The sequence below is a fragment of the Cimex lectularius genome, unplaced genomic scaffold (genome assembly GCF_000648675.2).
Source record: "Cimex lectularius strain Harlan isolate CLEC.00 unplaced genomic scaffold, Clec_2.1 scaffold186, whole genome shotgun sequence".
In the NCBI taxonomy this organism is placed as follows: domain Eukaryota; kingdom Metazoa; phylum Arthropoda; class Insecta; order Hemiptera; family Cimicidae; genus Cimex; species Cimex lectularius.
Window position 1 is genome coordinate 809,966 of NW_019392979.1, and position 15,745 is coordinate 825,710.

Consider the following 15,745-nt stretch of genomic DNA (forward strand, 5'->3'; position numbering starts at 1 on the left):
CTTGTGTTTTTTTTACCTTTTAAAGTTATAAAACAAAAATATAGTTTGTAGTTTAGTTGTAGAAACTGCAGGTTCATCATGAGAATGTGTTTGACCCCAGGAGGAAATACCACAACCATATCTGATGTCTTTCATATTGACCAACCATTTTTATTATATAAAGAGAAAGATACTAAAAACTAAGTTACATTGTAACTCCCCTTGTTTTAATTTAAGGCTTTTTTTTTACTGCAGATATATAGGGTTACAGAACAATTTTTTTTCTTTAAACACAACCCCTGATGTAGATGGCCTCAATGGTTGACAGAGCGCTCATCCTTTGGCTAAGATATGTATTTATGAAAGAAAAATCTATAATTAATCAAGGGTTTCATCAGATAGATTTTTTTAATGCTAGTACAAACATTTAGTCACTTTGACATATACCCTCCTCCATTCTCAACCAGGCTTAGGGCTGGCTTTGGCAGAAGAAATTAACAAAATTTACATAATTATTCCAAAATCGTGAGATGCGGTCTGGTGTTAGAAAAACATTTTCTTTATCATGCCAACGTTTCGTAAATCCCAACGTAAAAACGTGTAAATCCCAGTCCCTGAAGATGATCTCAATAAAGATCGAAACGTTGGCAGATAAAGAAAATGTTTTTCTGAAATCTACACCACACCAGACCGCATCTCACGATTTCAGAATAATTATCGACTAACAGTCACTAATCACCACACAAAAAAAATTTCCATAATTAACACAAATAGCACAAAGAAACTAAAAAAGTCAGAAAAAATTATTCACTGCATCTTTAAGCAATAAACAACAAAAAATGCATAAACTAGAAAATTAATTCTTAACTATTTCGGTTAATTCTTGCTAATTCGAAAATTGATAATTTGAATTTCTTGATAATACGAATGAACACGCAAGTCACTTTGGTAAATTTAAAAAATCTTTCTATTGAGATACACTCAGTAATATGTAATATTTTTCATGACTGGGAGAACAGAGCATAAATAAAAATTCAGCCACTTCCCTTCTTTATAATTCAAACTTTTTAATTGTTACATTCCTCCAAAATTCCACATATTGTTTATTTCCTTACAGCCTAAAGTTTCCTCAATTTTTCTATAGATTGTTATGTTATATATTTTCTCAGCATTCATATTTTAGGCAATGGACACACAAACACATTGAAACACAAACCTCTTCATCAATTTTTTTTAATATTGTATAACAATGTTTAATTTTACAGTTCATCAATTTCCACATTTTCATTATTACCTATCATGTATGTACCTATCAACTCTTAATAATTTCTATCTTTCCTATTTATAATTTGAACATCTTGACAAATTGAATTATTTTTGTGGTCCCTTGGGTTTTGAATTATCAAGTCGAATGTAGTTAAAAATATGAAATGTGTTTGTACGAAATGCACTATTCGAAAACTACATTGTAGATAGGCTAATGAATAATAAAATAAATCAGTTCATGAACTTAATTGAGCTTTATTGGTGGTGGGGGGCGTTGGTGGCCGCAATGGTTTAGGCGTTGACACAGCGCTCATCACTTCATATGACCTCTGCTGTTGCAAACCCTCAGGGGGATGGGTGGATTATTCTTTTTAAGTAAGGTCTTGGATGCAATGAAGTCATGATAGGACAAGTGGTTAAAGCAGCGGTCATGAGTATGCAGTATTGAAGGCCATGGGTTCGAATCCTGCTCATGACACTAACTTTTTTATCTCAACCAGGATCTTACATAAAAAGAATAATTAACTAAAATTTCTTATTTATTTTATATAGGGGATAGTGATAAAAGAGGTGGCCACAAGGCCTTCTGAACCTCGACCTGAGTCGATCTGTTGTGCTCCCCTGTGTTTTTTACAAATTCACTGGCCAGCTTTAGGTTGTTAATCAGTGCCTTGCCAGCAGCTCCTTAGTCCTAGTTGGGAGAACCTAACCTTCACAGAAACATAAGATGCATTCTGCAGTTTCTTCCTCTTCCTAGCAGTTATCTGCACAGTGTTTCTTCTGCCTGTACTCCTATCCGGTGCATGTGCTTTCTTAAGTGGCAGTGCCCTGGAGTCAACCAGAAACCTGGTCCAGTTGCGGTTGCCTTCGATTAATATTGCGGATGGCCCTTCTATGAATTTCTTCACCTGCCTCATACCTGTGATATTGTTCCATCATGTTTTCAACTCCATTTTAAGATGTATCCTCTTTTGTAGCAAGATGCTAAGTCACAGTAGAGTTCTGGGCCCAGAGAGTCCATGTTGGCTCTCTCTTTCTCAACATGTCAACCCAAATGTCCAGGGACCCATGACAGGGTCAGGTCATTAGTGTCGCTGACTTCTGTCAAGCCCTCCCTGCAGTTCCAAATGTTCTTTGCCTTCACCTTGCATGAAACTAGGGCCTTTAGTGCTGCCTGGCTGTCAGAGACGATTACTATCTACCGGGAATACATTCCTAGCCTGGGGCAATGACCAATTACTATTTCAGACTAGAAAACTGTAGCATATTTACCTAGGTTTACTGTCAGTTCGGTCTTGGGATTTATCCCGAAGACTCCAGCCCTTTTGTGTATCATACATTAAATAAGAGAATTTTTTATGCGAATGAACTTTTTCTATCCAATTTCCTTTCACAATGAATATGTACTAGACCAAAATACCCTAGATTAAAAAATTAATTAATCATTAGTCGAGTGATGCCTCTGACATTCATCATGCATATTTTAATATTTTTAGTTCAAATTATATGGCATATTTAAGGGGTATTTAGTGTGAATAATTTTGCATATAAACCTGCGCTATAACGATGACATTTGAAAATAAGTTATTTGAGCACCATCATCACGGATTTTTTTTTTTTTTTTTTGCCCTTCTGTAAAGCATCACAATTTAATTTTGCACTTAATTTAATAATCTATGGATGTGGAAGAAAATAAATGATGGGATTTATCCCAAATATCCACCCCTATTGTAATGATGACATTTGAAAATAACAGTTATTTCACCACCATCATCATCACTATATAAGTTTTTTTTTGCACTTCTGTAAAGCATCACTATTTAATTTTGTACATGAGTGGCCAATTTAGTAATCTATGGATGTGGAAGAAAAAGAATGATGGATACTTTTAGATGTTCTTCATTGGGCCCGTGTAGATTGCTGTTTCCTATCTGAGGAGGCTGGCATTACGCTTATACCATTTATGTATTGGTATGTACCTTTGGTATATAGACATAATGGTTTGAATTGTGAAGGCATATCTAAACAAATCCATGCTACTAACTGTAGCACATTCACCTAAGTTTACTAATCAGTTCAGTCTTTGGATTTATCCCAAAGACTCCAACTCTACTGTGTATCATACTTTAAATAAGAGAATTTTTTGTGCAAATGAAATTTTTCTGTTCAGTTTCCTTTCACTATGAATATACACTAGACCAAAAAAAACCCTAGATTAAAATATTAATTAATCATTATAGTCAGGTGAGTCTCTGACGTTCATCATGCATATTTTAATATTTTTAGTTCAAATTATATGGCATATTTAAGGGGTATTTAGTGTAAATAATATTGCATATTTGATGGTGTTTTAGTGCATATCATATGGCATATTTGAAAATTTTTTTGCATATAAACTGCGCTATAATGATGACATTTGAAAATAACAGTTATTTGATCACCATCATCACTATATATATATATATTTTTTTTTTTTGTACTTCTGTAAAGCATCACTATTTAATTTTGTACATGAGTGGCCAATTTAGTAATCTATGGATGTGGAAGAAAATAAATGATGGGATTTATCCCAAATATCCATCCACCCCTATTGTAATGTGTGGTGATAAGTGATCGTTAATCGATATTTATTTAGAAATCGTGAGATGCGGTCTGGTGTGATGTAGGTTTCAGAAAATGTTTTTCTGAAACCTACATCACACCAGACCCTATTGCAATGATGACATTTGAAAATAACAGTTATTTGATCACCATCATCACTATATATATATATATTTTTTTTTTTTGTACTTCTGTAAAGCCTCACTATTTAATTTTGTACATGAGTGGCCAATTTAGTAATCTATCGATGTGGAAGAAAAAAAATGGTGGGTGCTTTTAGATGTTCTTCATTGGGTCTGTATAGATATCTGTGTTTCCTAGCTGAGGAGGCATGTGTTACGCTTATACCTTTGTATACTGGTATATACCATTGGTATATACATAATGGTTTGAATTGTGAAGGCATATCTAACCAATCCGTACTTTTATATGGGATTGCTTAAAAAGATTTGTAACTGGTTGATTCCCGCTATGTTGCACAGGTGGCCCTCTCTACTTCAAAAGGTAAGAAAACTTCATTTCTCAAGACTCAACTACTCAACTAAGTCAGTTGTCCTCTAGGTCCGTCGGGGTGCTTCAGCTTGGAATTTATTGCCTTGATTCCTCTCGTGTCTGAAAAACCTGTTGAATCAGCGGTCTCTCTACAAAGAATATACTGTATTTTCTTTGTTAATTATGATCTAAACTCTAAAACAGATTAACAAAAGGTAATATATATGACTATTTAACTTCAATAACGGTTTTTAAATTGGATTTTTTTTTTTTTTAGATGCGGCCCTTCATCAGCCTTGCCCTATTTATTGCTTCATCTTGCCAGTTTGCCGGCTCGACGACCTACTGTGATGAACCTTTTGAAAAATGCCTATGTGGAGAGATGGAGTATGTCGGCAGGATGCAGTATGTCCTCAACTGCACCGGTCACGGTTTCACCAACGCCTCCATCCTCCAGCATCTTCCTCAGAAGACTCAAGTATACTTTTGACATGATCTTTCTAATTAGTAATTTTTATGTTGAATCGACACATGGCCACTACTGGGTCTGTCTTCACTCACGGGTTTTGGGCAGACAGACCCAGTAGTGGCCATGTGCCGGTTCAACTGTTCACTGACTCGTAGACCAAAACCCATCATCTACTATTGTAATTTTTAATTAATTTTTCTTGGTTTTGTGCTGTTGAATATATGATGTGTTGGTTTAAGTAGTCTCATTTTAAGAATTTCTTTTACAAGACAATTTTTCAACAGTAACTAGTAATTAGAGTTTGTGGTCCGATTAACCAAATAACGTTTTTTAATTAATTAATCTTTATATAAGGCATTGGTTGAGATTAAGATTAAGTAATTAGTAATTTTTAATTAAAATTTTTTTCTTGGTTTTGTCCTGTTGAATATGTCATATGTGTTGGTTTAAGAAGTCTCATTTTAAGGATTTTTTTTTACAAGACAATTTTTCAACAGTAACTAGTAATTCATTAGAGTGATCCGATTGACTGAATAACGTTTTTCAATTAATTAATCTTTATTTAAGAAAAAAGTCAGTGTAACGAGGTTCGAATCCCGCTTGTAACATTGACTTTTTTATCTCAACCAGTGCCTTTTATAAAAATTAAGTAACTAGTAATTTTTAATTTAAATTTTTCTTCATTTTGTCCTGTTGAATATGTCATATATGTTGGTTTAAGTAGTCTCATTTTAAGGATTTCTTTTACAAGACAATTTTTCAACAGTAACTAGTAATTAGAGTTCGTGGTCCGATTGACTGAAATAACGTTTTTCAATTAATTAATCTTTATTTAAGGCATTGGTTGAGATAAAAAAGTCAGTGTCACGAGGTTCGAATCCCGCTTGTAACATTGACTTTTTTATCTCAACCAGTGCCTTACATAAAGATTAAGTAACTAGTAATTTTTAATTATTTAATTAAAAAATTTTCTTGGTTTTGTCCTGTTGAATATATGTCATATGTGTTGGTTTATGTAGTCTCATTTTAAGGATTTTTTTTTACAAGGCAATTTTTCAACAGTAACTAGTCATTCATTAGAGTTCGTGGTCCGATTGACCGAATAACGTCTTTAAATTAATTAATCTTTATTTAAGGCATTCGGCAGAGCGGGATTCGAACCTCATGACACTGACTTTTTTATCTCAACCAGTGCCTTACATAAAGATTAAGTAACTAGTAATTTATTAGAGTTCGGGGTCCGATTGACCGAATAACGTTTTTCAATTAATTAATCTTTATTTAAGGCATTGGTTGAGATAAAAAGATGAAGTAACTAGTAATTTTTAATTAAAATTTTTCTTGGTTTTGTCCTGTTGAATATGTCATATGTGTTGGTTTAGGCAGTCTCATTTTGAGGAGTTTTTTTTTTTTTTACAAGACAGTTTTTCATCAGTAGTTTTATATCTTGATTTGTCTATTTCTTTATGTATGTACTATGTTTTTAGCATATATTAATGTGTGCGGGCTAAGATCATTGAAATGTAAAATGTATCACAACCCCAATCTATTTAATCAACTATTGAGTACATGGTATCGCTCTGCTACCAATTATTCAGAAATCATGAGATGCACGATGCAAACACAAACACAAAAATTTAGTTGGTCAGAACAGAATCAAAAGGAACTTAAAATCGAGCCAAATGCAAAGTAATAATCTGAACATTAATGAATTATGGGAAGAGTGAGGTTGTTTTAGCTTGCACAATTTGGATAATTTGGGTTTAATTTTTGATAGCTGAAGATGAAATTGAAAGAAATGAAGCTTGGAGAGAAGTGGCAAATGTTATACAAATTTCAACAGAAACCAAAACAAACAGAATAGCAAGTAGAAGCCCTCCTGATTTCTTGTGTTCTAAATCGTACTGAATGTTAGGAAGAGAAATTGATTCTACTTGTTGCCTAGTGTGAAACGAGCCAAAAGAAGTCTTTATATAGCAGTAACTTGTTCAAAGTCAACCAGGCAACTCAGTTGATCAACTGAGAGGGCTGGTTTTCTTCAATTACTCGCAACAGAACATGAGGCCCCAAAAATTTTCTTTTCTAATCCTCCAAAACTGACTTTAAATTTCTTATAAATAAATAAAACTTTGTGGACTGGAAACGCAGGGCATCAATTACCTTAATGGCTTAACTACCTTTTTTGAAAGTAATATAACTATAAATAGATCTGTTTTATTTTGGTAGTGGCATATTTGCAGAAAACTAATAGACAGTTTTTAAAGGTAAAGGTGAAGACATTTCAAGTGAATTTCTATTTGGTTTCATTGTGGTCTTTGTTAGAAAAAGTAAATATAAAATTCATTCTAAGGCTTCGTGCACATTAGTCATGCCTCATTAAGTAATTTTGATTTGGGATAGGAGAATAGGTTGAACATTCCAGAGGTAACATTGTGAATCGAACCCAGGACTGCAGGTTTTCAAGCTGAGAGTTTAACGCTTAAAAAAAAATGTTTCTGGGATTTCCAAATAAATAATTTTATTATTATCAATTGTCAATACTTTACACAACAGTCTAATCGGTATAAAAACATAATTATAAAATCACAACCCAAGCATGATTCATCTTTTTTTCTCTCTCTCTTGACTAACTGATAAATTTGTAAAAATAAAACAACAGATTCTTTGATCGTGTGAAAAAGGTTTTTGTTAGTCGTATAAATTTTGTTTGTACCATCGAGGAATAGAACAGAATATAATTCTACTCAGAAAAAGTGCCTTTTTACTTTAGACCGAATAAAAGTTATTTTACATTTTCCTTGATACTTGAATAAAATACATCAAATGAATTTTGGCAATTTTTGTTCTCACTAATAATTTTATTTAAGAAATTGTGCCCATGTTGCAATTTTGAAGAATCTGTGAAGGTCACAAGATGATTAGTTTTGATAGATTGATGGTCAAGAGGATTGACGGGAAAACAATTGAATATACTGATTATTTTACCATTACAAACTATATAAATGGGGCCTTGGTGGCCGCAACGGTTTAGGCGTTGACACAGCGCTCAACACTGTAAAGTGCAGTAGCCCTGCATTCAAACCCGACATATTTACAAATAGCCTTCCCCCCCCCAAAAAAAAAAAAAAAAAAAATTCTAGCTTCCCGAGAATTACAAAAAAAACTAGATAAATCTAAAAACTGACCAATCACCTTAATTTTTTAATCTAGCAGTGTTATAATCAATGAAAGCCAACCAATAAAATGGGCTTTAATGTATAAATTTAAAGATTTATAATATAGTTTATATATCTATATGGTTATATAGATATATAAAAAATAAAAAATCAAACTAAATAAACACGAATGCTTTAAAATATATAGGGTCCATTAATGGCAAAGCTATTAATTTATTTTAGCTGCATGAATTATTTTGTATAGAATATTTGCCCATTATATAGCCAATAATTTTTTTTAATGGTTAAAATAGATTTACAAGAATATCTTTATTTAATAACGCTGGCTATTCTGTTTATGCATTTGATCTAATTCTACATCATCAAATTCCATTTGTGGTAAGGGATAAATAAATTGATGATGAAGCATAAACAAAGTTTATGTTTTCAAAGGGAACTGTTGATATGAGAAAAACAGTGATTGTTCATACATCTCACTTTATGCATCAGCTAAGAAGAAAGAAAAACTAATATCATGAAGATTCAATAGCCAACAGCATGATTTTGTCTATTTTAAAAAACCTTTTAAACAGATTTAATTTTTTCAATGTGAAATTATTTTTAAATTTGTATAACAATAATTTATACAATACACAATTTGTTGTTTATTTAGTAAAAATTGTTGTCTGTACATTGTCACTAAATATACATTACTTATGCCACTTTGAATATTACTACAATTGAATATTACAATTCTGAAAAATTTGAATTGAAATATCTCAATGGCAACACACTTAAATTGGTAAATGTTATCCTTGTTTAAAATAATTAGAAGGCCATGATTTCTGTAATTATTAGGGTCTCTTATTTGCCAAATAGCAAAAGTGGGTTCAAATCCTAGCTTTACCATTGAAATTTTCCCGTTTAAAGCTTAGCTAATGCTGAAAACATCCAAAAAATAAAATAAATAATATCAAATATGCTTAAACTATAATGTGTGGTGTTTAGTGATCGTTATTTTTATGTCATGATGAAAAAAAGATACTCCGCTTTGTGATGTTTGCACAGAAAGAATAACAGTTAAGCACATTTTGACAAATTGCAAAAAATATGAAGGAGAAAATTCCAACAACCAAAATATGGCTGGAAATTCCAACCAACATCAGACTCGCTTGGTGATGACTCCGACCAAATAGACAACTAGTAACTTTCCTTAAAAAAACTAAACTAATTTCAGAAATATGAAGATAAAATGATATAATAATTTAATAAAAAAGAACATTCATTTTATGCAATAATCTGTATTTCACTCAATGTTGAGAGGTGTATTTGGATGCGGTTTGGTGCCCATTGGGTGTGGTTGTGAAAGGGTTTCCAGGGCGCGTGATACTGCCGGGGCCCTGGTTTCCGCTATTGGGGGTTCCTGAGCTGTGGCCCACTCAACACCCAGCTTGAGAGTTTTTTAAGGCGGAAAATGACCCAAAGCGGTTGATCGCCTTTCATATTAATAAAAAAATAATAATAAAAAAAATGTGATCATTAGCCAATGATTATTTGAAGATCGTGAGATGCGGTCTGGTGTGACATAGGTTTTAGAAAAAGATTTTTTTTATCATGCCAACGTTTTGATCTTTATTTGAGATCATCTTCAGGACTCAAATTTCCATGTAGATGTGTCATTATTGTGTGCCATGTTGAGGGTCCCGAGGGTATACTTACTTACTTTTTCATTTGCAGATAATCAAGTCAATTCCATTTTATGAAAGAAATGGCAAAAGTAATTTGAAAATCGGTTCGGAAAAATCCACACATTAGATATCCAATGTGTAATATTTAGTGATTTTGAAGTAATAATTATTTAGAGATCGTGAGATGCGGTCTGGTGTGATGTAGGTTTAGAAAAACATTTTCTTTATTGTGCCAACATTTCACCTTTTATTGAGATCATGTTGACGGCCTTGGATTTATAAACATAGTCATATCTTATATGTATTTACATAATTTAAACAATGGGCAATTAAACGCTGGCACGATAAAGAAAATGTTTTTCTAAAACCTACGTCGCACCAGACTACATCTCACGATGTCCAAATAATCATTAAACTGTAATAATGTTTCATCCATTATAAAATAGATCTATGTTATCGGTGTACTGTCCATCCTTTATCCTTTTGCGCAATGGAACATGCCTTGGGTTTGTAGAATTTTTATCTGAATTGAACATAATTAACACGTGGTGATTAGTGACCGTTAATCGATATTTATTTAGAAATCGTGAGATGCGGTCTGGTGTGATGTAGGTTTCAGAAAAACATTTTCTTTATCGTGCCAACGTTTCGATCTTTATTAGAGATCATCTTCAGGGCTCAAAGTGTTTGTTTTCTGTGTAATTGTGCCATTCTTGCATGTCGTGTTGAGAGGGCAAGAACATCTTAATAAAGATCGAAATGTTGCACGATAAAGAAAATGTTTTTCTTAAACCTACATCACACCAGACTGCATCTCACGATTTCTAAATAAATAATTAACACAATTGTACTGGGGTTTTACTCATGTTGCATAGATTATTTTTCAGGTTACTCGTTAAATTTTAAATTGTTAACCTTTCTAATAGAATCCTCAAAGCCAACAGAGATTCTTTAAATTCGAGACTATTTTTCCACACAAACCATGATTATAAAAATTACTAAAATTTTAAGTCAAGAAATGTTTGAGTTAGTTAAAATAAGTTTTTAGCCGTGAGCTTTTTTTTTTAATATAAGGACCAAACACACCATAATTTTTAATTGTCATTCCTTATAAATTTTAAATTTTGTTATTCACATATTACTGAAATAAAAAAATAATACATGCTTAACGTATTTTTTAGTTGTTTTTTTTTAAACACTTTTTGGTGTGATAGTTTTGTGACTCCTCCACCTTCTTCGATTATTACTTAATCTAATCAAATATTCTGTTAGGAATACTGTTTGTTTTCAGTATTAGAAGTAACACTTTTTCACTTACAAACATCCTTGATCAAAGTATGGTCTTGAAGAAGAAGGAAGTAAATTTTGTTGCTAATGCCAGCTTTCGACCTATTTTAAGGTCATCCAGGCAAAACAACCTTAAATATGTCTACAGATTGAGTGTAAAATCACTCCTTCGCAATATTGGGCCTGAATCGGACTTCAAGAAAATTTGAGATCGCCTGGAGGAAAAAAACTTAAATAAAATAATCTTAAATAAAAATCAGTCAATCTGTAAACATATTTAAAGTTGTTTTTCCCTGATGATGACCTTAAAATAGGTCGAAAGCTTGGCAGTAGCAAGTAAATTTGCTTTCTTCTTCTTGAAGACCGTACCTTGATCCAAAGTGTTCGTAAAGGAATACTGTTGTACAAGTTTTGGATTGTTTCCAGCAAAATATCTTGCTATACCTTCATAATCAACCCTCTCATTTCTGGATACTCGAAAACTGCCTGGCACTCCAGTACCCCTTACTAAAAAAGTATGTCCCAGTGTTTTTTCACTGTATGTTGAGATCAGATGAAAGTGCTGGACATTTCATGTTTTCAATATTTTTCTCAAACCATTCCTTTAATATCTTAGCATTGTAGATTAGGGCATTATCATGTTGAAACATTGGAATTCCTTCACCGAAATCATTAAATATAAATTTTCATTCTCAAACAATTCTCATCATCATTCAAAGCAAAGGAGGATTTCTTGGGCAAGGCGGTTTTTTTTAAAGCATACTCAGGCCCAAATTGAAATAATAAGAAATTCCATCTGGTTCATCAAGATGAACTCTCGTCTGAAAAAATCTCTCTTTTTCGTCGGCTTGCCAAAAGTTCATTAGCAAAAGTCAATCTGGCAAGTTTGTGTCATGGTAAGAGGACCGGTTTTCTTATCATTTTCTTTCTCTTGATGGATTCTGATGCTTCCAAAAGTCGCTGAACATTTCATACATTGGTCTTTACACCTGCCATCATAGCGATTTGTCTTGATGTTAATGTGGAATTTGATGCAGCAGCTGATTGTGTCATCCTGTTGTCCTTCGTTGACCATAATTGCCCTATTCTTATAAATTTAACTACCGATGAGAAATTACGATGCAGCCAAAATGAAAAAACCTATTAGATTCTTTCCACCGTAAGAATGGCCAGTTCATTTTATTAATTTCTCATTACAATATGAGTAGAAACAGATTCTAAAGTGGCCCATAGATGATCAATATTATTGCACAATATTTTGGGTTGTGCAATACATTGCATGATTGACGAAAAGTTGAAAATATATTGTACAACCTGGAAAATATTGCACCATCTGTTGGCATTATTGCGCAATATCACCAAGTGGAAAATATTGCACAAACTTCAATATCGCCTTCAAACTATTCAAGATCATTGCACAAACAAAATTTTATACAATATTATAGAACGTTAAGGGGCAACCGTCAAATTATTGTGCAATCTATATTGTACAATAATATTGACTGTCTATGGGCCGCTTTAGAAAATGTCCTAAGATAAAAAATGTTTAATAATTAGAAAAAGATGATCCTGGAATTACTTTTGTTTGTGTGTTCATATCTTTCTCTTGTTTGTTTGTAGTTAAGTTAACAAATGTATAAAAAATTCTAATGTGTTTGTTTTAATTTATCAGGTCTTAATTTTTGTTGGAAACAACATCCCAAAACTTCCTAGAAACTTACTTGGCACTACGAATAACAATTCCCAGTTGCGTGTCATTGACATGTCGAATAACAAGATTGAAGATATCCTTGGTCAGACTTTCCACCACGTTCCACGGGTCGAGAGGCTTATATTGAACCACAACGAAATATCTATTTCTTTCGATCAACATCATCCGAGGTAGGCTTGAAATATCAAGTGTCATAAATATATGTATTAGTCAGGGTGTGCATTGTACAGCGCCTTTTAAGAGCTATTTTAACCATCAAGAATCTAAACATATAACAATTTTTTCCCCCAGGGTATTCTCAAACTTTCAGAGCCTATTGGAGTTACACTTGACCAACGCCTTTGCTGACAATACACCAGATGACCTCGCTATCGACCTCCACGACATCTTCAACACAAGTGGTTTGACAAAACTAAGAAAACTACACTTAGAAGACAATGAAATTAAAAAATTCAAGGATCCAAAAATATTTTGCGAGCTGAACAGCCTCATGGACTTACATTTAGGTATGTATATTTTCTACAAATTAGTTAAAGGTAAAAATTCAAAAGATAGTTTAACCAAAAGCAACTTTTTTTTCCTAGGAAATAATAAACTTCAACATGTTAACTTCAAGTTTGACTGCCTGCAACATTTGAGATTGATCGATTTGGAGCGTAATTCTATAAGCTACTTTAAGCCCGAGGAGCTTGAAAGCTTTGACCAGATGGCCAAAAAACAGGATCGTTTTGTTCTCGATTTTTCTGACAACCCTTTGATATGCGGGCAAAAAACAGACGATTTGTATGCATGGCTGCAGAAAACCCAAGCCGAAGTGAGGAACAAAGAGAGGCTTAGGTGTAAACCATCATGCCCGAAAGAATTTGAAAAGACCGTTCTGTTGTCGGAACACCGCAAGCTGTCAATCTGTCCACACCTACTTAAGGCAGAAGAGGGCTATTCTTCAAGTACGGTCTTCCTTTTGTCCCTTGCCCTTGTGTTATGCCTTTCCTTGTTGATTTACACAAACAGAACTCCTTTAAAAGCCACTCTATTTCCAATAATACAGAATCTTTCAAGAAAGGTTCACTATACTAATATAGGAAAGCCAGAAGCACAAGAAATGGATGTTTAAAATGCTTTAAAGATTTTTTTAAAAGTAGCACGAGACAAAAGCTTTTATACAAACTATTCACCGTGCCAAAAAATTGTTATTCTTTGATAAGAAGTTAAATTATAAGCACAAATTAATGACTAACTAGAAATAACTAAAATTTATGTTAAAAGTTAAATTTAATATTGTTAAAAATGTTATAATTCTGATAATTTATTAAGTTAGACTGAAAAAAATTATGCAATTAATGATCTTTTTATGTACTTAAAAAATAATTATTTACTTAAGTTGTTCTTCTTAATTGTAAGTTCATGTCTTTCTCATAATGGTGAAGTACATAAGTAGACAATCTAGTGAGAATTGTAATCTTCTTTATCGACAGGATGAAAAACATATCTAATTATGAAAATGAAGTGATTAATATTATTCTGTGGTTTTTATACAATTGAAGTTTTAAAAAAAGTTTATATATTTTTCTAGTCAAAATCCTTCCAATCTGTATGTATTTTTGCAGGATTTTTTCTAATTTAGATAAATGTTTTACTGCTGAAATATTTTTTACATGCGTTAACTTTTTGTAGGATTTAAAAATATATATTTTGCTAGGGATAGCGTTATGATACATTGATAATTTGTAACAATTTATTCATTAATAAATTTAGAAAATAAATGCCATTTATTTTAAATCGGCCTTTTTTTATACGTAAACTTCATTTATGTTATCCAAGCATGATACACTGAATATGAAGAACGTATTTTATCCATAAAATTAAACTTGCAAGATGGTTTATTGATTGTTAGGGCTTATCTTGATAAATCTCCAACTTTTTGGGGAAAATAACTTTCATGGTTGAATAAAATATATAACTACTATCCTTTGGGAGTGCCACAAGGCAGTGTGCTTGGACCATTCCTATACCTCCTTCACATATCACTAACTACTATCCTTTGGGAGTGCCACAAGGCAGTGTGCTTGGACCACTCCTATACCTCTTTTACAACAAAGACTCCCAACTATATCTTTCTACCCTCCTCAGATCCTTTGCAGACCACAGCCGTGCTTTCCTCTGATCCTATTCTGCAATCGCCTCCAAGGAGCTCCAAGCACGTATCGAACGAACAGCCGAATGGAGCAAATTTTGTAGGATATAAATCAACGAATATTTACTCTTAGAAGCAAAACTCTTTAACACAATATTCCTCAACAACATTTCTATCCCTAAAACCGACTATGTACGCTACCTTGGGTTCTTTCTTCACACTCACTTAACCTGGAACCAACACATACAATAAAAAGACAGGTTCTGAACAAGACACTTTGGATTTCTCTTTAAACTACTTGGACGGAAATCTAACATGTTGACAAAAAAATTAACAATACAACATTAAACAATACTAAAACTGATTTGGACATATTCACGGACTAAAATTGTGGACCACTAAACCTTCCAACAACCAATTAATTCAGTCCTTCCAATCCGAAATCCTCAGAATCAGTCAACGCTCCCTATTATGCCTCCAATACCACCCTCCACAGCGACCTAAAAATTCTTCGCAAATAAATTTTCCACATTCTAATAAAAAACTCCTAACAAATTAGACCAAACTCATCCCTACAACACAGTAAGACGATTGAAGTGAAAATGGCCCTGGGACCTCCTCATGAATAGTTATAAAAAACTATTCACAGAGCTGGGAGAGCAACAATAGTTGTTGGCTCTCCTCAGGATATATGAAAATGATAAATATTATACCACATTACATAATGTATATATTTGTACAGAAGGTAATATATATTTAAAAAAGGTAATAACAGCAGAGTAAAGGAGATAGTACTTTTGTATTTGTAGTATTATCTAATTTTTTTTCATAAAATTTAACAGTGCTTACAGTATAAACAAGTTGATGTCTCCATAATTTGGAACTGTGGTCTTGTAACCCTGAATCCTAGGGGAGCGACAGAAGCAACCACATTAAGTAAATGTTTATACGTGTGGAAAAAAC

General features: G+C 32.8%; 1 protein-coding gene across 1 annotated transcript; it reads left to right on the forward strand.

The window, feature by feature from the left end:
* The first annotated feature begins 4,382 nt into the window (after positions 1–4,382).
* Positions 4,383–14,427, forward strand: LOC106665284 (phospholipase A2 inhibitor). Its single transcript, XM_014391608.2, has 5 exons — positions 4,383–4,553; positions 4,616–4,816; positions 12,610–12,818; positions 12,940–13,154; positions 13,233–14,427. Exons 2-5 carry the CDS (start codon positions 4,616–4,618, stop codon positions 13,760–13,762), a joined length of 1,155 nt encoding a protein of 384 aa, XP_014247094.1. The 5' UTR covers positions 4,383–4,553; the 3' UTR covers positions 13,763–14,427.
* The last annotated feature ends 1,318 nt before the right edge of the window (positions 14,428–15,745 follow it).

What these genes read in the sequence shown, in the direction of transcription:
- LOC106665284 (XM_014391608.2), top strand. Translation starts at nt 4,616, where the DNA reads ATGCGGCCCTTCATCAGCCTTGCCCTATTTATTGCTTCATCTTGCCAG. An exon ending in ATCTTCCTCAGAAGACTCAA is followed by an intron (nt 4,817 to 12,609) that starts GTATACTTTTGA and finishes TTAATTTATCAG; the next exon opens with GTCTTAATTTTTGTTGGAAA. An exon ending in TTCGATCAACATCATCCGAG is followed by an intron (nt 12,819 to 12,939) that starts GTAGGCTTGAAA and finishes TTTTTCCCCCAG; the next exon opens with GGTATTCTCAAACTTTCAGA.